Source organism: Neovison vison, chromosome 2, assembly GCF_020171115.1.
Source record: "Neovison vison isolate M4711 chromosome 2, ASM_NN_V1, whole genome shotgun sequence".
Classification (NCBI taxonomy): Eukaryota; Metazoa; Chordata; class Mammalia; order Carnivora; family Mustelidae; genus Neogale; species Neogale vison.
The window spans coordinates 64936913-64961977 of NC_058092.1; the positions used below are offsets into that span (position 1 = coordinate 64936913).

Genomic DNA, 25065 nt, shown 5'->3' on the forward strand with positions numbered 1-25065 from the left:
ATCAATGGCCAATAAAACTGGGGTGCCTGACGCTACTGTCTTGGAAGTGGAACTTCAGATGGAACCTAATTTGCTGTGCATATTAGCCAAGAAGTTGGCTCGGTGAATAAGTCTAATGAAACTTCTATAGGAATACTGAAAAAAGCAGTTTTATCAGGTTACATGCTGCACAGAACCTCTATGTTTGGGTTACAGCCAACCTTTCTGGACACTTAACAGTTCAGCAGTTAAAATTTCCTTAACATTTGTACCAGCTGACCTTTCCTGAAATCATGCAGTACAGAGTCTTAAGTCTTTAAATCTATTCCCACGCCAGAATCTTATCAATACATAAGACATATAGATAGATCAGGTACCAAAATATTCAATATAAATAATGCTTGTGTATTTTTAGTATCCTATAGAACTAAAACCTAGGAACTAGGAACATGCTAGATCTTATATGGTTCATTCCTTCAGTCATTTCAAACACTGGAATCAAAGACTATATAGTTATTTGTTTGCTCACTTTATGTTTACATTGCCCACATTCATACTAGTATATATCAGGCTAACATAACCACTGATTTTTTATCAAGTTGTACAGTGATTATTTAACGCCTTTTTACAGATCTCACTTTGTACTGTTATGTACTATTTGTACTGTTATGGAAAACCTCTATCTTAAAAATCTGCATTGCACAGAAGCACACCTTTAATGCCTCCAGGCAAAAAAGCCTTCTAGTTAATTTAATGGTTGCATTCTTGGGTGCAACTTAACAGAGAAAACCTAAAAAGGAATAAGAGAAAGTTATTCAATATTTCTAGTATGATACTATCTTTGTCTTATGCAGAATATGTAGAATATGTTCTTTAATTTAGTAAACATTTTTTAAAGGTAGAGATGATTTATTATTGTAGCTATAATAATTCTTAATCATAAAATTCTTATTATTTTTCCATACCTATTTGAAACTGTTTACCAGTTGTATTTTTATTAAAGTATGCGATGTGTATTAATGTTAGTTCAACCACATACTTATGTTATCTTGTAATGTGTAGTTACAGGTCCATGAGAGAAATAGTTTGTCAGAGTTCACCAGCTTGTAAAAACCCAGTGTGGAAGCTAAACATCTAAATAAATAGTGAAATGCAAAAAAAAAAAAAAAAAAAAAAAAGACAATATCTAAACTACTTTCCTAAGAACAATCTACTAAACAAAAATCTTATTTGTATACAAAAGCTAATATTTGAATATCTATTTTATCACATGTAACATTATAAACAGAATTCAATGAAATGCAGGAAATTAAGTTGGATTTTATTTGGCCAGGATAAAACCTAAAATATATTTGTTAGAACAAAATCCCTATTAAGGTATTATTTGATTGTCCTTTGCATCTAATACAGAGGAGAAAAACTGACATTTTAGGTAAATTAAGTTCTGATTAATAAGGGTTTTACTTTCTAAAATAACAACTGAATTTCAAGATTGGAAGCTTTGGGCATGGATATAATGTTAAATGAAAGTTAACAGATGGGCGTTAAAGATTTAATGTCAGGATACTTTTTACTGAATTGAGTAACCTCCTGCTTATGCTCAGGTCAAATCCTTAGAAACTAATATAAAAATATGTGAGATATCTTTTCTCCAAATAAATCAAATTATGTCCACAAATGTTAATTTCACTTACCTTTTTAACACTTCAGAGTCAGATATAACGTGACAGAGAATTACTTTTTTTTAATCAATTCTCCATTAGAATACTCAGAACTTTCTTAGAAATACTTATTATTACCATCACTTTCCATGGTGAAATGTCAAGTTCAGTATGACTTATTTTGTGGTCACTCCCATTGCTACCACCCAAACACTTAACATTTTTTCTTGGAGGCCACAGTTTACTCTTCTACACCTTTCTCTTCCTCTATCCCCACTTCAGTTTAAATCATACAAACTAGCAGGTGTATTCTAAACATCACAAACTCTCAACATATATTTATTGGTTGGAAAAGGGAAAAAGGTAAGAAGGAGAAAAGAAGTAGATTAAATTAGTGCATATTCCACCCCAACCCCCACCAGTTGCCTTCCTCCCTATTTCTCAGACCAACCTAGTACCCTCAGTCATACAACCTCAAATGCATCAGGCATTTTATTGGTTCCCCCAAATTTTTCAATCTACTTTAGAAAACATCAGTGTAATAAATGGAAGGGTCAATAAAGATACATTAAAACCCCAAATTAATTTTATTCCCTCTCTTCCAGTTTCTACGTTTCCCTTCTTTTGGCAACTTCCCCTAACCTATATAAGTTCCTTCTGTCTCAAAATCAAAAATTTGTCTCAGTTCTAAGACCCCTCAGTCTATGCTCCCTTTCTCCTTCATTCCCAGTCAACATCCTCCAGTCACTTTTCCTATTTCCTTGCTTCCCATTAACTCTTCAAACTATTATAATCCTAATTCTACTCATCTAACTCATTAGGAACTGAGTGCACCTCTTACATGGCATTATTTTCTTGGCTAGCTCTTCTTGGGTTTCATGATTCCTCACTTTTCCAGTTTTCCAAACACTCCTATCTATCACACCACTTGTCTTCTTGATAGGATCCATTGGACATTCAAGATGACCACACTGGGCATCAAATTCAGTTAGAAGAAGAAAGAACAGGAAACATTTGCCAGTAAAGCAGGTAGACTTAAAAGATGGCCCTAAAAGATACCCATGTCCTAATCCCCAGAAACTGTGACTACACTAACTTTAAAGATAAAAGCAACTTTGCAGATGTGATTAAGTTAGGGATCTTGAGATGGGGAGGTTACCCTGAAGTATCCGGGTAAACCCATGTAATCACTGGGATCCTTATAAGAGAGAGGTAAGAGAATCAGAGTCAGCAAAGGTAATGTGACAGCAGAAACAGACAACAGAACCCGTCACTAAAGATATTATGCTGATGGCTTTCAAAATGGAGAACAGGGCCATGAGCCAAGGAAAACAAGCACCCTCTAGAAGCTGGAAAATATAAGGAAACAAATTTTCCCCTAGAGCTTTAAGAAGGAACACAGATCTGATGACACATTTTGGACTTCTGATGTCCAAAACTAGTGTGCATTATTTTAAGCCATTAAATTTGTGGCTATTTGTGACAGCAGCAAAATATTAAAACTGCTAGACATTCCTCTTCCATGACAGTACCCTCACGACAATCTATGGCAATATACGTAACTGTCCAGGACTTTCTCTTTCAAGTCTAAGAGGCTGTAGCTAACAGCATGGCACAAGTGTATATGTGTATGTGATCCTCCCAAGCTATTCTTTTTGGTGCCTCAGATAGTAACTCAAGGATGAGGTAGTGAGACTTATACGGGTGGGCAGAATATCCACTTTGGCTTAGAAACCTCACACCCAGCTAGAGTTAACATCTTATGCAATACCTCCATAGACATACTTTTCAGGGTCCCTCCAAGGAACAAACCTAGTTAGAAAACTCCTCCCACTCAGAAAAGCCCAAAGGTATGGCCTTCTCAAGTACTTGTGATTGCTTCATTGATTGACTGATTTATCCCGGTCCACTTACAGTTATCTAATCAATTTTACCAAAAGCAATGTCCAACATTTTATATCCAACAGAATAGAGTTACAAAGTGAACAAAAGTCAATTTTTTTTATATTAGAAAAGGGCTTTGTTATAAATCCTTTATCCACACCCTAATATGTACTCTAGTTAGGCTCTCTTATTTGTAATGAATCACTAAAACTAGTTCAAAGAAGGAAGATGAATTATTAGCATGGCATATAATTCAATGAAAATTCAAGAATAAAGCCTTACAGAGACCAGATAGTAATTTGAGACTGCAATAATAAAAACCTGTGAAAAGTTATAGATCCCAGTGTTTTGCCACTCAAGTGACTCAGCTCTTCTACAAGCATCTGCTTCTTTCTCCTTTTCTTACTAAGAGGCATATTACACCTGCCTGGTTTGTATAGGCACCTCGGAACTCAAAATGGCTCAAATTACAAACCTGTACCCTTTTATGACCTTTCTTATGTTAATGAAGACTGTCAGAGTAAAACTAGTATTGAGGATCATTAAATTAATGCCAAGTCAGTTGATACTAGGCCAATGCAATATTCAGAAAAAAATGACAGGCTGATTCATGAAATTGTGGAATGATGCAAGGGAGCTGGGAATTACTCCCAGCTGAACTGATGAACCACCAAAATTCACCCCATATAGGTCTTCTTCTATCTCATAAAAAAGGGCACTAAGGTTGAGAGAGATTAAATAGTTTGTCCACAATCAACAAACTACCAGGGACTTTTACAGGCCCTTCCCAGGTTTGCGTAAGGCCTGATGATACAGTAGGAAATAAAACATGTAAACAGAAATTTCAGGCACAGCAAGAAATTGCCTGGATAGTAGGCAGAACTTCTGAATGACAGACAACATGGCCATTCTGCTGGTGACTGTTCTGGATTCCTCTGACCTGGCTGGTTTCTCACACTTCGCAGGCTGCACGAACTACCAAATTCAGGATCGCCATGGTAACAAACAAGTAGAGGAAAGCTGTAGCCACTTACTCATATTCTTATCTCATATATACTTTGCATTGCTTCTTCGTTGGTCTGGTAGCTATCTGAAGCAAAAGCAAAGTAAGTCATCCTTCCTGCCTATTTCTGAACTTAGATCAGACTTTGTAGTCTGGCCTCACTCTAGAGTTTGTACTTTTTTTTTTTTTTTTTTAACCTCACCACGCTGTGCATTAAATCTCCAGTACTTACCAATTTTATAACTGTAGGTTTATACTTTTATTTTTAAAGTAGGCTCCATGCTCAACGTCGAACCCAATGCAGAGCCTGAATGACTCTGAGATCAAGACCTGAGCTGAGATCAAGAGTCAGATGGCTTAACTGACAAGCTAACTAGGTGACCCTGGAAGTTGCACCTTTTGACCACTTTTACCCATTTTGCCCACCTCCTACCCCCTGCCTCTGGCAACCACTGATATGTTCCTTGTATCTATGAGCTCAATTTTTTTAAGATTCCACATATAAGTGAGATCATACAGTATTTGTTTTCCTCTCATTTATGTCATTTAGGGTAATACCTCCAGAGGTCCATCTATGTTGTCACAAATAGCAGAATTTCCTTCTTCTGTAGCTAAATAATACTCCATTGTGTATACATACCACATCTTCTTTATCCATCCATTCACCCATAGACACTTAGGTTGTTTCTATGTCTCAGCTACTGTAAATAAAACTACAATGAACACAAAGGTGCAGATATCTTTTTGAGTTAGTGTTTTCCTTTCATTTGGATAAATACCCAGAAATATAATTGCTGGATCATATGTTAGTACTACTTTTAACTTTCTGAGAAACTTTATCTTTTTCCATAGTGGAGGTACTAATTTTACATTCCTACGAACAGTGCAGGAGAGTTCTTTTTCCATATCCTTACCAACACTTGTTATTTCTTATCTTTTTGGTAACAGCCATTCTAATAGGTGGGAGGTGATAGTACAGTTTTGATTTGCATTTCCCTGATAACTAGTAATATTAAGAACCTTTTCATATACTTATTTGCCACCAGCATATCTTCTCTGGAAAATGTCTATTCAGATCCTCTGACCGTTTTCTACTGGAATTATTTCTTTTTTTATTATTGAGTTATACAGGTTCTTTATATATTTATATATATAACCCCTTATCAGATATGTGATTCACAGATATTTTCTTCCATTTGGTAGGTTGCATTTTCATTTTGTTGATGGTTTCCTTTGATGTACAGAAGCTTTTTAGTTTGATATAGTCCCACTTATTGATTTCTGCTTCTCTTATCAAATTTTAAAAATCATCACCAAGACTGATGTCAGAATTTACTGCCAATGTTTTCTTCTCAATGTTTTATGGTTTCAGGTCTTACCTTCAAGTTTTTAATCCATCTGGAGTTGATGACTGTGTACAATTTAAGTTGTGGTCCGGTTTTGTTCTTTTGCACGTTGCAGTTTCCCTAACATCATGTATCAAAGAGACCTTCCTTTCACCATTTTATATTCTTCACTTCTTTGTTGTAAATTAACTGACCACATATGTACAGATTTATTCCAGTGCTCTCAATTTTGTTCCACTGGGCTGCATATATTCCCATGCCAATACCATAGCGTTTTTGAGTATTATAGCTTTGTACTATAGTTTGAAATCAGAATGTGTCATGACTCCACCGTTTTTTTCTTTCTCAGAATTGCTTTGTCTATTTGGGGTCTTTTGGGGTTCCATACAAATTTTAGGACTGCTTTTTCGTCTGTGAAAAATGCCACTGGAATTTTGATACAGACTGCACTGAATTTGTAGATTACTTTGGATAGTACAGTCATTTTAACAATATTATTTCTTCTAATCCATTAGCACAGAATATCTTTCCATTTATTTGTGTTCCTCAATTTTTTTCATTAATGCCTTATAGTTTTCAGTGTACAGGTCTTTCACCTCCGTGATTAATTCCTAGGTACTTTATTATTTTTCGATAAAACTGTAAACAGGATTTTCTTAATTTCCCCTTTTGATAGTTTGCTATTAGTATACAGAAACAACAGACTTTTGTACACTGATTTTATATTCTGCATCTTTACTGAATTTGTTTATTAGCTCTACCAGGGTTTTGTTGGAGTCTTTGGGATCTTCTGTATTTACTATCATCTACAAAGAGTGTTTTACTAACAGCCTGTACTCTCAAATACTCTGCTAATTGCCTCCCACATAAATTATGATTTCCTTACATTTACGCGATCCTTGGAAGCACCTGAATTTAAACTGACATAACTGACTATAAAACAAACATCCAATAAGACTATTTTTTTTAAATTTGTTTATTTATTAATTTTAGAGAAAGAGAGTGAGAGAGAGAAAACACATGAGCAGGAAGAGGAACAGAAAGGGAAGGAGAGGAATGGGAAAACAACCTCGAGCAGACTCCCTTCTGAACATGGAGCCTGATTTAGGGCTTGATCCCATGACCCTGAGGTCATGACCCCAGCCAAAATTAAGATCCAGACACTTAACCAACTGAGCCACCAGGTGCTCTAGGACTATGTAACAAGGTAATCATAAATATCCACGAAATCAAGTTATCGCATGTTCTGATATAAATACTAGGTACACCACCAGTAGGTTCACTTTATTGGAGGTACCAAAGTGAAAATAAAAATAACTTTCTAAGTTATCTTCAAATTGAAATAGATGAATAGCTCTAGAGAAAGCTTATTACAAGACAAAACTCTGAAGATCAGCTATTATAATTTTGGTAAGGTTATTAGATTATTGTTTACATTAGTAAACTAAGTATATTATCATGCAAACATCAGCTTCATAAAGCATATCAACATTTATCTTTATTTTTTTTTAAAGATTTTATTTATTTATTTGACAGAGAGAAATCACAAGTAGATGGAGAGGCAGGCAGAGAGAGAGAGGGAAGCAGGCTCCCTGCTGAGCAGAGAGCCCGATGCGGGACTCGATCCCAGGACCCTGAGATCATGACCTGAGCCGAAGGCAGCGGCTTAACCCACTGAGCCACCCAGGCGCCCCCAACATTTATCTTTATTTTTAATTAATTGCTTTCACTTCTCCTTTTTAATATTTTACTTATTAATAATGATGAATTGGACAACATAGTATAATATAATCACTATAACCAGAATTCTAGTGTTACGTTTGCCACCAAACAGTTGTTAACCTTAAACATCACATTACCTCTCAGGAACACATTTTTTTCATGGACAAAATAAAGGTTTCTCTGGAAAAAAATAATTTTGAGGTCTTTAATTTTTATCCTCAAATTTTCTAATATGAAAACTTTTGAAAATTTATTTACTTATTTATTTTTTAAAAGATTTTATTTATTTATGTGACAGAGAGACACACAGTGAGAGAGGGAACACAAGCAGGAGGAGTGTGAGAGGGAGCAGCAGGCTTCCCGCTAAGCAGGATCAAGCCAATGTGGGGCTCAATCCCAGGACCCTGAGATCATGACCTGAGCCGAAAAAAGGAACATAACTACTGAGCCACCGAGGTGCCCCAGCTTTTGAAGATCTAAAAGAAGTTTATGGCTGGGACACCTGGGTGGCTCAGTTGGTTAAGCAGCTACCTTCAGCTCAGGAAATGATCCCAGGATCCTGGGATTGAGCCCCATGTGGGGCTGCCTGCTTAGCAAGGAGTCTGCTTCTCCCTCTTCCTCTGTTCCCTCTCGCTCTCTAAAATAAATAAATAATCTTTTTTAAAAATTTATGCTAAAAAGATTTGAAAGAAAGCTGTCACTGTAGATTTTATGGCTACGAAAAAAAGAATTTATAGTTAAATTATTAAAATTAATACAGTTCAGCAGGTTGCCAGAACAATATACAAAAGCCAACTGTATGTGCAACAGAAGAAAAGTGCTTTTTAAAATGGTACATTTACAATAGCAACAACAAAAAAATAAGACAACTAAAAATTCTACCAAAAATGTTTATGGAGAAAAATTAAAAATGATAAAACTTAGTTGAAAGCTGTTAAACACATAATTACATGGAGATATACCTTATATATAAATAAAGATTTAATGCCATAAAGAAGCCTATTCTAAGTTCATCTAAAATTTACTGCAATGCAAATCAAAATCCCAACAGAGTTTTTTAAGAATTTGGCAAGCTGATTCTAAACTTAATATGGAAGAAACAAGACCCCAAAATAGCCAAGACGATTCTAAAAAATAACAAAGTCAAGGAAATCAAGTTACCAGATAAGAAGCTAATTTCAGGGGGCGCCTGGGTGGCTCAGTGGGTTAAGCCGCTGCCTTCGGCTCAGGTCATGATCTCAGGGTCCTGGGATTGAGTCCCGCATCGGGCTCTCTGCTCAGCAGGGAGCCTGCTTCCTCCTCTCTCTCTCTGCCTGCCTCTCTGCCTACTTGTGATCTCTCTCTGTCAAATAAATAAATCAAATCTTAAAAAAAAAAAGAAGAAGAATCTAGTTTCAGTAATAAAAACATTATGGTATTAAGAAATAAGCACATCGGGCGCCTGGGTGGCTCAGCTGGGTAAAAACTGCCTTCGGCTCAGGTCATGATCCCGGAGTCCAGGGATCAAGTCCCAGATCAGGCTCCCAGCTCTATGGGGAGTCTGCTTCTCCCTCTGACCTTCTCCTTGCTCATGCTCTCTCTCACTGTCTCTCTCTCAAATAAATAAATAAAATCTTTAAAAATAAATAAATAAATAAATAAATAAGCACCTCTTGCTTCTTTGGCATCCCAAAATCTTCCTATGTCTACAAATCAATAAAGAAATTACCCCTTTGCTCCATAAAATCCTTCACAGTCTTCTTAGTCTGTCAAATGGTTTATAACTATTTAAAGATAAGAGCACGATGCCAGTGGCCTAAATGCTGCTTTTATCCTGGTCACTATTCTCCTCCTTAGAGCACATTTCAACTTAACTATTCTAAATGTTCCTCTCTTCAAGATATTATACACTTCACCCGAACATCCTGTGGAGTGGCAGACAGATCAGCTGCCAAAGGTAAGAATAAAATGACAGACTGTTAAGAATATATATTCAAACACTATTATTTATATTTTTACAGAATATACAAGAAAAAAAATTGGAAAGTGACAGGAGGCAAGAAGCAGAACAAAGTTATGAGTTAGTATTATACCTTGACAATAACTACAATATACTGCAAATTATTTACAAAACACAATTACTATAGTTCCAGTCCTTTTGTACATAAAAATTAGACAAAATCATAGGATAAAAATAGCAAGAATAAAATTTTGAACATATACTTATTTATAAAATTGTATAAATTAATTGCAATGTGTTTTTTTTTTAAAGCACTCAGTAACCTCCCTGTACAGAGTACTCTACGATGTTCTACACAGTAACACAAAGGAAAGAAAGACACATGGGTAGGAAAGGAGAGCACAGAGGATTTAAAGTGTTTTAAGTGTAATAAATGCTCAAAAATATATATATAAATACATATAGAGAAAAATGTGAGTGACTAAATATTATGTAGTAGGTGCCATAATGAATCTACAAATGAACATAGTAAATTGGAATTAACAAAGCAGTAAGACTGAAGGCTGGATGAACATTTTGGATTTTTCAGAAAGGCAACAGAGAGTCACTGCAGGTTCTTGATCGTGGGAGTGAAAACATGAAAGCAGTGTCTGAGAAAGAATTCTAACAGCTGTGTGTAGGATGAGTTGGAGGGGAAAAGAGACCAGAGACAGGGAATAAACAGCTACAAAGCTGTTGAAGTACAGAAGCATGAATTATAGCTACAAAGCACGACGATATACAGAAGCACAAAGTACGTGACACATCACATAATAAAAACTAAGACAACTAGAAACTGTGCAAAAAATGAGTAAATGAGGAAATAGGAGAGGCATTCCTTATATTTATTAAATTAAAACTTTTATAACACCTCAGTACTACATTCAACATGTAGACATAGGTCTTTTAATTTAATAAGGTATTAAATTATCAGTGTGCATAATAATACCAACCTCTATAGGACTGGAATAAGAATAAAATTGTTATTATTAAAAGAATTCTCTAATTGTAAATGTTACATAAATATTCTTTTTGCAGTTTCTTAGGGAAGAGTTAGTTGTGATATAATGGAAATGCTCCAGCCATAAAGTTGAAAGATCTGAATTCAAATTCTGGTTCTAATACATAATGGTAATTTTAGTGGACCTTAAGCAAGTCATTTAACCATTCTGAGTAACTATTTTTTGTCTCTTCTTTTTTATTCAAGTATAATTAACATACAGTGTTATATTAGTTTCAGCTACACAATATAGTGATTCAACAATTCTACACATTACTCAGCACTCATCACAGTAAGTGTGCTGTTTAATACCCTTCACCTATTTTACCCATTGCCCCCACTTGCCTCCCCTCTAGTAAACAGAGTCTGGGATTTTATCTCTTTTTTTATTTGTTCATTTGTTTCTTAAATTCCACATATGAGTGAAATCATATGGCATTTGTCTTTCTCTGATTCATTTCACTTAACATTATATCTTCAAGATCTTTCCACGTTCTTGCAAACAGCAAAATTTCATTCTTTTCTGATGGCTGAGTAATATTCCATTGCCTATATATATCTACCACTTCTTTATCCATTCATCTATAGATAGACACATGGGCTGCTGCTATATCTTAGCTATTGTAAATAAGGCTGCAATGAACCTCAAGGTGCATATATCTTTTCGAATTAGTGTTTTCGCTTTCTTTGGGTAAATACCCAGTAGTGGAATTATTAGAGCATATGGTAGTTCTATTTTTAGTTTTGCAAGGAACCTCCATACCATCTTCCATAGTGGCTGCACCAGGTTGCATTCCCACCAGTGGGTTGCATTCCCACCCATGTCCCTCCCCACACTTGTTATTTCCCATTTTTTTATTTTAGCCACTGTTACAACTGTGAAGTGAGATCTCATTGTTGTTTTGATTTGCATTTCCTTGATGATTAGTGAATTCAAGCCTCTTTTCATGTGTCTGTTGGTTGTCTATATGTCTTCTTTGGAAAAAAGTCCATTCATGTCCTCCGCCCATTTTTAAATTGGATTATTTTTGTGTGTTTATGTGTTGAGTTGTATGTTCTTTATATATTTTTATATTAACCCCTTATCATTTGCAAATATCTTCTCCCATTCAGTAGGCTGCCTTGTAGTTTTGTTGATGGTTTCCCTCACTGTGCAAAAACTTTTTATTTTGGTATAGTCTCAACAGTTTAATTTTGCTTTTGTTTTCCTTGCCAAAGGAAGTATAAATACAAAAATGTCCTATGGTTGATGTCAGAGAGATTACTGCCTATGTTTTCTTCTAGGAACTTTATGGTTTCACATCTAGGTCTCTAAACCATTTTGAGTTTATTTTTATGTATGGCATAAGAAAGTGGTCCAACTTCATTCCTTTTCATGCAGCTGTCCAGTTTTCCCAATACAATTTGTTGAATAGACTCTCTTATTCCCATTGCATATTCTTGCCACCTTTGTTGCAGATTAGTTGATCATATAACCGTGGGTTTGGTTCTGGGCTGCCAATGCTGTTTCACTGATCTATGTGACTATTTTTGTGCCAGTACCATACTGTTTTCCCTACTAAAACTTTGCAGTATATCTCAAAATCTGGAATTGTGACACCTCCAGTTTTGTTCTTTTTCAATATTGCTTTGGCTATTCAGAATCTTCAATTGTTCCATATTAAATGTTAGGATTTTTTTTTTATTTTTGTGAAAAATGCACCAACAGCATTTTGATAGAGGCTGCATTATCTGCAGATTGCTTTGGGTAGTATGGACATTTTAACAATACTGGTTCTCCCAATCTATGAGCATGAACTATCTATTTGTATCTCACCTTCAATTTCTTTCATCAATATTTTATAGTTTTCAGAGCACAGGTCTTTCTTTCACTTCCTTGATTGTTTATTCCTAGGCATTTTATTCTTTCTGGTGCAATAGTAAATGGGATTGTTTTCTTAATTTCTCATTCTGCTACTTCATTATTAGTATATAGAACTGTAAAATTTCTGTATATTGATTTTGTATCCTGCAATTTTACTAAATTTATTTACCCGTGTTAGCAGTTTTTTGTTGGAGTCTTTCAGGTTTGTATGTATAGTATCATGTCATCTGCAAATAGTTAAAGGCTTACTTCTTCCTTACCAATCTGGATGCCGTTGACTTCTTTTTCTTATCTGATTGCTATCGCTAGGTCTTCCTTCCAGTTCTGGGTTGAATAAAAGTGCTAAAAGTGGACATATTTGTCTTGTTCCTGGAATATATCTAAGTTCCTGGAAGATATCGATAGTAGTCCAATAGTTCCAGGATCTTAGAGAAAAAGCTTGATTTTTCATCAATGAGTATGATGTTAGACATTGGTTTTTCATATATGGCCTTTATTATGTTGAGGTATGTTCCCTCTAAATATGCTTTGTTGACAGTTTTTATCATAAATGGCTGTGGTACTTTGTCAAATGCTTTTCTGCATCTACTGAGATGACTATATAGTTTTTATCTTTTCTCCTGTTAATATGATTTATCACGTTGATTGATTTGTGAATATTTAACCACCCTTGCATCCCTGGAATAAATCCCACCTGATCATGGTGAATGACTTTTTAATGTATTATCGAATTCAGTTTGCTGACATTTTGTTGAGAATTTTTGCATCTATGTTCATCAGAGATATTGCCTATGGTTTTCTTTTTTTGTAGTATCTTTATCTGGTTTTGGTATCAGGATAATGCTGATCTCATAGAATGAATTTGGCAGCTTTACTTTCCCTTCTACTTTTTGGAAAAAGTTGAGGAGAATACATATTAGCTTTTTATTTTTGCTAAAGTCTTCATTTTTAAGTAATATCTACACCCAACTTGAGGCTTGAACCCATAACCCCAATATCAAGAGTTGCACACTCCAACTGAGCCAGTCATGTGCCTCTTTAAGTGTTTGACAGAATTCACCTGTGCAGCCATCTGGTCCTGGACTTTTGTTTCTTGGGAGTTTTTTGATTACTGATTTAACTTCATTGCTAGTAATCTGACTGTTCAATATTTTTATTTCTTCCTGATTCAATTTTGGCAGATACATATAGCTAGGAATTTATCAATTTCTTTTAGGTTGTCCAATTTGTTGCCATATAACTTTTCATAATTTTCTCTTATAATCCTTTGTATTTCTGTGGTGTTAATTGTTTTTTATTTTTTAATTTTTTTTAAGTACTCTCCACACCCAGTGTGGGGTTTGAACTCATAACCCTAAGATCAAGAGTCACATGACAGAGAGAGCAAGGCACCCCTGTGATGCTGGTTATTTTTCCTCCTTCACTTCTGATTTTATATGAGTACCCCCCCAATCCTTTTTTTATAAGTCTGGCTAAATATTTGTTAATTTTGTGAACTTTTCAAAAACCAGCTCCTAATAAAATCTTAAAAAAAAAAAAAAACAGGTCCTGGTTTCATTTCTGTTCTATTGTTGTTTTGTTTTGTTTTTAGTCTCCATCATTTATTTCTGCTCTAATCTTTATTATTTTCTTCCTTCTACTGGTTTAGGGATTTGTTTCTCCTTTTTCTAGGTCCTTTAGTTATAATGTTAGGTTGTTTGAGATTTTTCTTGTTTGTTGATGTAGACCTATATTACTGCTAACGTCCCTCTTAGAATAACTTGTGTATCATCCTAAAGATTTTGAACTATTGTGTTTTCATTTTCATTTGTCTCCACATATTTTTTTAATTTCATCTTTGATTTCTTGGTTGGCCCATTCCTTGTTAAGTAGCAAGTTAAAAGCCTCCATCCATTTGTCTTCTTTTTGTGATTCATTTCTGGTTATAAAACTAGAATATAAAACCACTGTGGATGGAAAAGATGCATGATATGATTTCAATCTTTTTGAATTTGCTGAGACGGTATTGTGCCCTAATATATGATGTATTGTGGAGGATGTTTCATGTGCATGTGAAAAAAATGTGTACTCTGATGTTTTGGGATGAAATGTCCTGAATGTATGTTAGATCCATGTGGTCCAATTTGTCACTCAAAGCCACTTGTTGCCTTGTTGATTTTCCATCTGGGTGATCTATCCACTGATGTAAGTAGGGTATTAAGGTCCCCATTATTATTGGACTACTATTGATATCTTCCATTATCTCTGTTAATAGTTGCCTTCTGTATTTTGGTGCTCCCCTCTTGTGTCCATAAACACTTAAAACTGTTGTATCTTGTGGAATTGTTCCCCTTATCATTAGGTAGTGTCCTTCTTTGTCTCTTGTTACAGTCTTTGTTTTAAAGTTTATTTTGTCCAATAAAAGTACTGCTACCCCAGCTTTCTGTTCACTTCCACTTGTGATAAATGTTTCCCTATGCTATCACTTTCAATCTGCATTTGTCTTTAGGTCTGAAGTGTGTTACCTGTCGACAGTACATAAATGGGTCTTGTTTTTTATCCAGTCACCCTATGTCTTTTGATTGGAGCATTTAATCCATTTACATTAAAAATAATTATTGATAAGTATATCCTTATTGGCATTTTGTTCCTTGTTTTATGGTTGTTTTGGTAATTCTTCTCTGTTCCTTTCTTCTCTTTTTCTCTTCCCCTATGGTTTGATAGCTTTCTTTAGTGATATTTTTGAATTCCTTTCTCTTTATATTTTGTATGTCTATCACAGGTTCTTGATTTGTGATCACCATTAGGTTTTTAAATAACATCCTATGCCTATAGTAGTTTATATTAAGTTGATAGTTGCTTAAGTTTGAACTCATCCTAGAAGCACTAAATTTTTACTTCCTCTCCCCTCATTTTATATATATGAGCCCATACTTTACATCCTTTCATTTTGTGAATCCCTTGACTGATTTTTATAGATAGATTTTATTGCTTTTGTGCTTTAACCCCTGTACATGTTTTATGTGATTTATCTATTTTTATTATTTGCAATTACCTATAATATTTCTTCCTTTCCTAATTTTTTTTACTGAATAACTATTTTTAAAATGTAATACAAAAAACAATCTCTCATAAAGGCCTCAAGGAGTAATGAAATAAGCCATTAGAAAATCCTTACATAGTATCTGAATTATTGTGAATGGTGAATGTGTTGTAAGGAGTGTGGAGAATGAAGCCAGAAATAGGAGCCCATTTTGTCTGACCTTACTAGAGAGAAAACCACAACTATTTTCAAAGAACCATAAAAATCATCCCCTTCTCCATATTATTTTAGTGAGTAAAAAAGTTCTCTGAAATATCTTATTAATGCTCCATTTTAGAAAATGCCCTCTGTTGTACAAGATCTAAATCACCGCAGCTTAAAAAACAATGGTCAAAAGTTATACTGCCAACAGGACTGGCTCAGTGGGTTAAAGCCTCTGCCTTTGGCTTGGGTCATGATCCCAGGATCCTGGGATCAAGCCCCGCATCGGGCTCTCTGCTCAGTGGGGAGCCTGCTTCCTCCTCTCTCTCTGCCTGCCTCTCTGCCTACTTGTGATCTGTCAAATAAATAAATAAAAATTAAAAAAAAAAAAACCAACAACAAGAGGCAATCCATGATTTTTTTTCTTAGGTTACAGATACAAGAATTCACATTCTTAATTCTAATATTTATTATTTTAAAAAGAAGTAAAAAGGGACATGGGACCCCCAAAAAAAGCCCAGACCAAGGGAACTTAAATAGTGGAAAGGTAGGGAATAAGTAAAGTTGAAGTTTATTTATCTTGAGCAAGACTTTTATAGATTATCTGATAGAAATTAATGAATTTAAAGTTCCTTGGTGAGATCACCCCACCAATGGACTCCCAAAGTATGAGTTAGGGATAGTTTATAAAATTAACTGCAGAGCACTTTTAGCTCAATGAAGTTTGAGAAATAAGATTTAAAGGAGATAAAAGGGGCATCTGGCTAGCTCAGTTAGTAGTGTGCAACCCTTGATCTTGGAGTTGTGAGCTCAAGCCTCACATTGGGTATAGAGATTACTTTAAAAAAAAAAAACTTTAAAAAAATAAATAAAGGGAATATAAATAAACAGTATTTATAAATATTTCCTTTCTAGCCTAGACCAATCAGGTTCTACTTGGCTAGTAGTTTTCAGCAAACTATTCATTCATTCATTCATTCAACTCTATACAATATACTAAAGAAAGTACTGTGAGGATTACAAACATAGTATGAGAACCAGCATCGAAGAAATAAGATCAGTATATACAAAAAAAGTCGCATGACAAAATTATAAATAAAATATTTATGCAAGGACCAAGAAAGCTCTAGGGAGTGTATAAATTAAATCTGGGCATAGGAAAACTAGAAAGAGGGAGGAAGAAAGGAACTATGGGTGGAATGACCAGTGTAAGGTAATGACAGAGGCCAAAAGAGGAACTTACAAGAAGGAAGTGGCTAGAGCAAAGGGCTTGAAATTAAATTATCAGAATGTCAGATCTGGAACCAGACTGAATACTAGCATAGAGGACTTGAACTTTATTTGCATAAACTAAGAGTTTATGAATAAGGGGAGATGAAGAAAAAGGTTTAAAATAGGAATATTAATCTTACATAATGATTAAAATATAGAGTAAGGAGGAAAAATGGAGTCAGAAACGCTGCTCTTAGGTTTAACTATAGAAATAGTTTATCAAACAGGATCATAACAAAAACTCACATCCACCCAACTCGTAGTACAGCTAAATCATATTTTAAGAAAAATTATGTACACATTTAACTCCATAAAGTTAATCTTAATGCACTCAGTAGGGGGTCAATTTCACCCACCCCAAAATACAATGCCTTTATTCTCCAAAGTAAACATGAGGTGGGAACTATGATTCTATATCCTCTCAGTCAGTACTAATCCCTGTATGCCTCTTACAGCATGAGCATCTAATTCTACTCTGGAGATGTACTTTCACATAACATATTCCCTAGTCCCAAGCAAACCACTTCATCAAGCTCTCCACCAAAGAAAAAGAAAACAGTAATCTGCTCTAGCACTAGAGGAAACGTTAGGCTTAATGGAAAACAATACTACATTGTATTTTATGTGCGATTTGAGGAACTCTCAAGAAAGATTTTGGCTCAGGGCCCCTGGGTGGCTCAGAGGGCTTTTAAGCCTCTGCCTTTGGCTCAGGTCATGATCTCAGGGTCCTGGGATTGAGCCCTTTGTCTGGCTCTCTGTTCAGCAGGGAGCCTGCTTCCCGCCCTCTCTCTGCCTGCCTCTCTGCCTATTTGTGATCTCTCTCTCTGTCAAATAAATAAGTAAAATCTTAAAAAAAATAATAATAATAATTTTGGCTCAATTTTTGTTTCACATACCAATTTTGGGGCCTAACCTCTGCTTAATGCCTTTTGTTTCCCTCATCTTTAGCATCTTAAGCATATTGGAGATAGCAAAACAGTGATCTAGTTCAAAACAATTATTTAAGGGCAGAAAAATTCCTGAAAAAATGAAATGTTTAAAGAATTAAAACCAGGCAAATTTTTAAGAAGTACCTGAGGGTGGGTAAGGTTACAGAAAGCATTGGCAAAGTATGAGACACCTGTCCTCCATGTAACTTAGGTATAAAAACAATAATAATATGTCTCTTTATTTTCCCCCATAAGCACTAAAATCCCTTCCCCGAGTCAACATTTTCAAATACTATTATAAAGTCCTGACAAACTATTTATTAATAGTCTTTTATACCATATGAACATTTACTAAAAACTAACACAATTTAGGAAAGAGAAGTATTTTTATTTTTATTATTTTTTAAAGATTTTATTTACTTATTTGAGAGAGGAGTACAAGCTACGGACAGAAGCAGAGGGAAAGGGAGAAGCAGTCTCCCCACTGAGCAGGGAGCCAATATGGGGCTCAATCCCAAAAGATCATGACCTCAGTGGAAAGCAGATGCTTAACAAACTGAGCCACCCAGGCAACCCAAGTGTTTTTATTTTTAAAGAACAAACTTGTGTTTGCTTTGCCTACCTGACAAAGTATTTCCAAGTCACTTATTTATCCAATGCCTACTGAGAAACTATTATATGTAGGTGCTAGATGCTAAGTACAAAATGAAATAAAATATAATCCACTCCTTTCAAAGAGTTTATAATCTAATGAGGGAGACATCCTATAATTCATATAATCATGTTATAATCAGAATATATGCAGGATACCACAGAAGCAAAGAAAGGGGTCTGGAAGGGCGTTTTTAAAGAAGTATTAAGTAAATTTGGAAGGTCAGGTATAAATTAAAGCTGTGCTTCCTAAATTTGATTGTGCATCAGAACCACATCTAGAGCTAATGTCTAGGCATTGCTTAAAAGTTAAATATTAAATCACCAGAGGTGGAGCCAAGAAATCTATATTTTTAACCACAAGAGATTTGGAATCACAGCCAGGTTTTGGTAGAAGTGAGCCAGAAATACAGACAAACATTCCAGGCACAAAGAATGGCTCAGTATGGTCAGAATGTGTGAAATACAGAGAGAAAATCAGAGAGAAATCAGAACAAGAGTAGTGACATTTCAAACAGGACCTATGGAATTGATGTGAACTTCCAAAATAAAAGGCAATCACTTGTGTCATGTACTTCAACAAATGATTTGTGACATGAACTCATTTCTTATCAAGTATTCGGGAAAATTAAATGCAAATCTTTGCATCTCAAGACAAAGGTAAAATGCTCCCTTGAAAAACAAGCAAATTAAAAAATAAAAACAAAACAGAGCTCTACTCATCATTTTTATTAAATGTAATAATCATTTCTCTCAGCACACATACCTAGAATATGAACAAAAGTTATAATATTTTTAACTTAAAAATGTTCCATAATGTATAAACATAAATTCAAACTGTATTTTGAAATTCAGGCTTTAAAACTAAAAACTGTTCTTAATGATTTTAAGTTTCCAAACTCTTATTTTATAATAATTTGCTACTTCCTAGGAATTTAGTTAGAGATATCTTTATACTTAATTCCAGGAAGAAGTAAAGTAAAACAAGTCACCAGTAAAAGGAATATTCACCATAAACAGGCTAAAAGCCAAATTGAATCTTGTATATTAATCTCTGTTTATAAAAAAACAGATGGCTTAAATCCCCAATTCATTCCCCAAAAAAGACGTCATAAAAGAGAGGTAGACAGGCAATCATGTGAAACAGGAATAAGTTTTTAAAGAACATTTTTCAGAACCTAGGGGCAAACCTACCAATTGTAATATATAAAAATACATCCTATGGTTATATTCTATTTTTTAAAAGTTCCTCTAAATCTTATTTAGACCGTTTAAACATATCATAATAACCTATAGACCCAAGAAAGATTCACTTACTAAAGTGAAAACTATTGTCAAACTATGCAGAGTAAGTCCCTGGAGGAACACATAGGGTACAGAAGCAACAGCAGTTAAAAGCCAAAGGACTAACCACATAGCCCTATTAGAGGAGAACCAATGATAAATTATAATAATTGGCTAATTACAAGAATAATACCTGTAAACTTGATATAGCAAACCATTCTTTCTCAGACTTAATTTAATATACTTTTTAAAATGGTAATATTATCAAGTTGCCTTAATTTCCAGATGAAATTCAGGAATTAAATTAGAGTTCCTGTCAGCTTCTCAGACTAAAATTATCTATTTACATAGAATGTAATATATCTTTGTTTTCTGCGTCATTCACTGCTTCCTTTCTGCTCCTGCAGCACATTACACACATCTCTACTTGCTTTCTATTGCAAGGATCTGAATCCTGCAATGAGGATACTATTATGACCACGTAACAGCCAAGGAAACGGGCTTAGCATGATGAAATCACCACTAACCCAGGTTTCAAACTCAGATCTGGTTGCAAAGCTCTTTCCACTCTGCCTCAAAAGAGGAGAGGAGCACAGGACTAAATAAATCAAACCTAAATAACTGAACTGAGTGCAGTTTCTTCTATAACTATGTTGGTAGTAGCAAAAACAGCTCTATCATATCTGACAAACCAAATGTGGAGAACATGTATCTGGCTGGAGGCGTGGGGATTTTTTGCCTAGTACCTGAACTCCCTCATGTAATTAGGAAATATCCCACTTTATGAGTCTTCATAGAAGGCAGAAACCACCCCCATTTATAGAAGCTAAAAATGCCATAGTCATTCTTCCTGTCACCCTTTCAGCATGAACACAGACACTTTAATCTATGCTCTGCCAGTATGACATTTCCACCAAGGACTCTAAATTAAGAGCTAGAGACAGTAAGAACCTGGGCCAGCAAAGGCTGGATTTTGGCAGGCAGCGGCAGCAACATTAAGTTTCACAAGATAATGGTAGCAGCTATGAAGTAGCAGAGTCTAACCAGCAACATGTGGCAGCTTTATTGTCACTGGGTGACTTTATGCCATGATTTCCAGATGTCTTTCTTGCTACCTAGTGTAACATGTTCCTGGCTACATATAGCCTTCCCAGCAATTTGGAGAGCTAATCAATATGCATTCAATAAATTACTTTTCTACTTGAATCAGTCAAAATTGTTACAATTAAAAACCCAGACTAACACATTTAATAATTAAATAAATGACACTAAACAATTATACTTTATCAAATCTTTTTACCTTATAAGGTATTGACTGTTGTTTTATATAATTTTATATAATTTGCTATCACGGTCTTAAGTAACAGCTACTTTATACATGATGGTATGTGTTAACAACAATAAAAAAACCTTCAAATCAGGCTTCTTCAACTCTTCCAAAGCAATACAAAAATGCAAAAATAATAAAAATTGTCTAAGGTTCATTTTCACTGAAGCTCAGAGTTAAGCTTTATTAAGAATTCTTACCTGTCAGGAATACCTAGCCTCTTGACACTTCTGTAAACAGAGAGAGTATTTGCAACATGTCGATAATTAAACCAGAACCGGGATGTACATACCTAAAATATTAAAACAAATATATTATTGTTATGAATCAAAACAAGCCACCAAGTTACAGAATTATCTCTCTTGAAGTAGGATTTAGAGATGCCTTAAAAAAAGAGTACATCATGGGGGCGCCTGGGTGGCTCAGTGGGTTAAGCCGCTGCCTTCGGCTCAGGTCATGATCTCAGGGTCCTGGGATCGAGTCCCGCATCGGGCTCTCTGCTCAGCGGGGAGCCTGTTTCCTCCTCTCTCTCTCTCTGCCTGCCTCTCTGCCTATTTGTGATCTCTCTCTGTCAAATAAATAAATAAAATTAAAAAAAAAAGAGTACATCATAATATAGGCTTACAAACAGGAAAACATATAAAGAATTGTCAATAAAACCAAGCTCTCCAGAAAGAGGTCTTTCATAACTGCTATTAAATAAAAAGACCATTCAGCTTAAGAGAAAACAAATCTTTGGTGAATTTAATCAAATACTGAACCAACTTAGTTACTCTCAATTTATGTGATTCTATAATGTTCCTAAGTCTAAAAGATTAAATTCTTTAGAATCAAAGGCAATGCCCATAATCTCTTCATAGAATAGAAAATTAACGATATTGGGTTATATAATATTCCTTTCACTCTGGACTGCTTCCTAATTCCAGTTATGAAAAATGCTAGATAGATAGATTAACATACAAAGCACTTTTACATGCACATAAGAGAATATATTATAAAGAAGCTGTTGAACCAAATAGAAAACTAGAAACAATCCAAAAAAGTTTTACATTTAAAAAAACAACTACAAACTGATTCCTAAAAATGATACCAAAGGTATTGGGCAAACTTAACGCTATACCTCAAAAAATCAGCCCTATGGGAAATCCATTCCAAAAAGCATACCTAAACCCCCCAGCACCCTCTCAGACTCCTACCACATGCCTCTGCTGGTCATGGGTATAATGACAGCTTTGAGAATCACATAAATGTTCCGGCCCCTGCAAATGGAAAGGAACTACAAGATTTTTTTTATTAAAATGAATTTTCAACCTGGAATCCAAAAAGGAAAAGACTATAATTTTTGACTACATTAAAGTGTAAAACTCCATGTGTCAAAAATACCACAAAGTCCTAAATGAAATAAAAAAAAAACTTGAAATAATTGTAACTCAATAAAAAAAAAGGAACCACCCAATTTTCAAAAATGGGAAAAAGATGAGACCAACCATTTCATAATAAAGGTATTCAAAATGGACAATAAGCTCTTAAAGATGGTCAAGTTTTACCATAATTTAAAAGACACAAATTGAATTGATGAATATTTAAAAGTCCATGACAATTCATAGTATTGACAATTGTGTGTGGAAATAAATAACTCATATCCTGCTGTTGGAAATGTAAACTAATATAAATCTTCTAAAGTGGTAATTTTAAAGATATATCAAGTTTGAATATATATTAATCTTTTGATTTAGCTTATATAAGTACACAAAAATATGTAATCAAGAATTTTCATTATAACATTGCCTGTACTAGCAAAAATTGAAATCAAAAAGCTAGAAATCTACAGATTCCATAACTTGAGTAGAACCAGTTTAATTTCTATCTGAATTAATCATAACCAAAACCAGTATATTCAGTGCAATTTACCACATCCAAAAGGCTTTTCTTGCTATTATAGTATTTCAGCATAAACCTAAGAAAACTGCCTGCCTTTTAACCAGCAATTTACTGAACATGAAATGAAGGTGGCAAAAGAGTAGGGACCAAGAAATAACTTAATATAAATTATTCATATTCTCAAAATGAAATTTTTTAAAAAAGCCAGTGGTAAGACAGCTTGTGATATGATCCATTAGTCTTTTTAAAAGGAGAGAGGGATAGACACAAATGTAATTATATGCATTGGAAATTTCTGAAAGGATGAACAAGAAAATAATAAGTGATCATAGAGAATAAAAATGGGAATCAAAGAAGGGTACAAGGATTTTTCAGTTCATACCCTTACTCACTGTACTTTTTTTTAACCATAAGTAAGGGTTATCATCATGAATTTTTTTTATTAAACAGGAGCAAAAATGATTTACTCAAAGCAGATCTTGAAACTAAAAGGAAATCCAATTTTCCTTCTATCTCCCTCTGGTGGCGAAAGTTTCTCAGTCACAGTACAAAGGCAAAGGGGTATTCCATTTACCTCTGATCATTTAGTCAGGACAAAGTAATTCAAACTGGTAGAGAAACATATATTTTTAAAATCTGAATTACATAACATTGAAAAAAATGCATGTTTAGTACTTTCAACTTGGCCCTGGTCAAATTTCAAGATTTTCCATTTAAGAAAGCACAATTCACTTTAATTCACTTCGTAAAGTCTCACTTTACGAAGTCTGAGTTAATATGTAAAATACTGTACACAATACAAAACTGTGGTGGTTGTGAAATGCTCAGTAATAATTCTTTCTCATCCTCATTTCATTCCTCATCTGAGACACAAGTTACTGAGGCTGAAGAGGGGCTCAGTTAGAGGTTTCCCAAACAAGGAAAGCTTCATGCGTGTGCAGTGTAAGCTAAAAGGCTCTTATTGTAAAGGATAAGCCCTTTGGCAATTAGTTGTCTGAACATGGGCATTTACTCCCTTTCTTAAGAATTCCCATAGAGAGACTAGTCATTGAAGAGCCCTTAGTTTCTGAAGAGCAAGTTATTCTCCAGAATTGTTGGATCATGGCCTGTCTCCTGATTAAGTGTCCCTCTCTTTTAACTGGTCATCAAAAACTTATCTCCTTATCTTGAGCTGCTTTTGTTCGATTCCTTCATAAAATCTCTTTTGAAGGGTAACATATAGGTGTACTTTGTGGAAGAACAACAAAATGACCCATGAGCTCCCTTCCTTTTTCACAAAAATTCGCTTCCTTTCCTGCCTCATTTCCTCATTCTTTCTTCCAGTCAACCCTTTTCTACAATTTTTTCATGAAGTCAAATTTATTATATCTTCTAATCATGTGAATGTCATTAAACAAATTCTCAGCAGTGAAACTATTATCCAAATACTTTCCAAGTGCGAGAAAAAAAAACTGATGATGCGTATTCTAGTAAGGAAATTAAAAATACAAATTTATAAATCCAGATAAATTAAGATGGTAATTTACACCAAGAAAAAAAAAAGGCAGAAGAAAAAAATTGGCCAATAAGCAAACCTTACTAAAAATCAAAACAATTCAAATTAAAACAAAATTTTATTTGTTACCCAGCAGTTAAAAAGAAATGGCAAAGGTTAATAATACACAGTTGTTCTGCAAATAGAAAAAAGAGGTATAGCATTTCTAGAAAGCAATTATGCTCCATAACTTCCCAGCCTTATAGCTTAGGAATCTATCCTAAAGATTAAATCACTCAAGTTCACAAAGGTATATTTTTACGGCTGTCCAACTTAGCCTTGTTTAAAACAAAAAGGTTAGAATCTAAATGCCCATGAACAAGAGATTACGGTACATTCATAAAATACAAAGTAATAAAGACTTTGGAAATGATTATGCATCTCCATATTGACAGGGGAAGATCTCCAAGATATACTGCTATGGGAATGCAAAATAACAGGTATAAGATGACCCTCATTACATAAAATCATTTACCTTTAGGCTTGTATATGAGGACAAAGGCCAGAAGAATTGAAACGTTAATTCT

At 34.5% G+C, this 25065-nt stretch overlaps 1 protein-coding gene across 1 annotated transcript in view; it reads right to left on the reverse strand.

Moving 5' to 3' along the window:
• The window catches only part of PIGK (phosphatidylinositol glycan anchor biosynthesis class K), a 132671-nt gene that overhangs the window by 101933 nt on the left and 5673 nt on the right, over window positions 1-25065 (reverse strand). The window contains exon 3 of the mRNA XM_044238490.1: window positions 21324-21415. Coding sequence (XP_044094425.1) covers window positions 21324-21415 — 92 coding nt within the window. The remainder of the gene's footprint in view (window positions 1-21323; window positions 21416-25065) is intronic.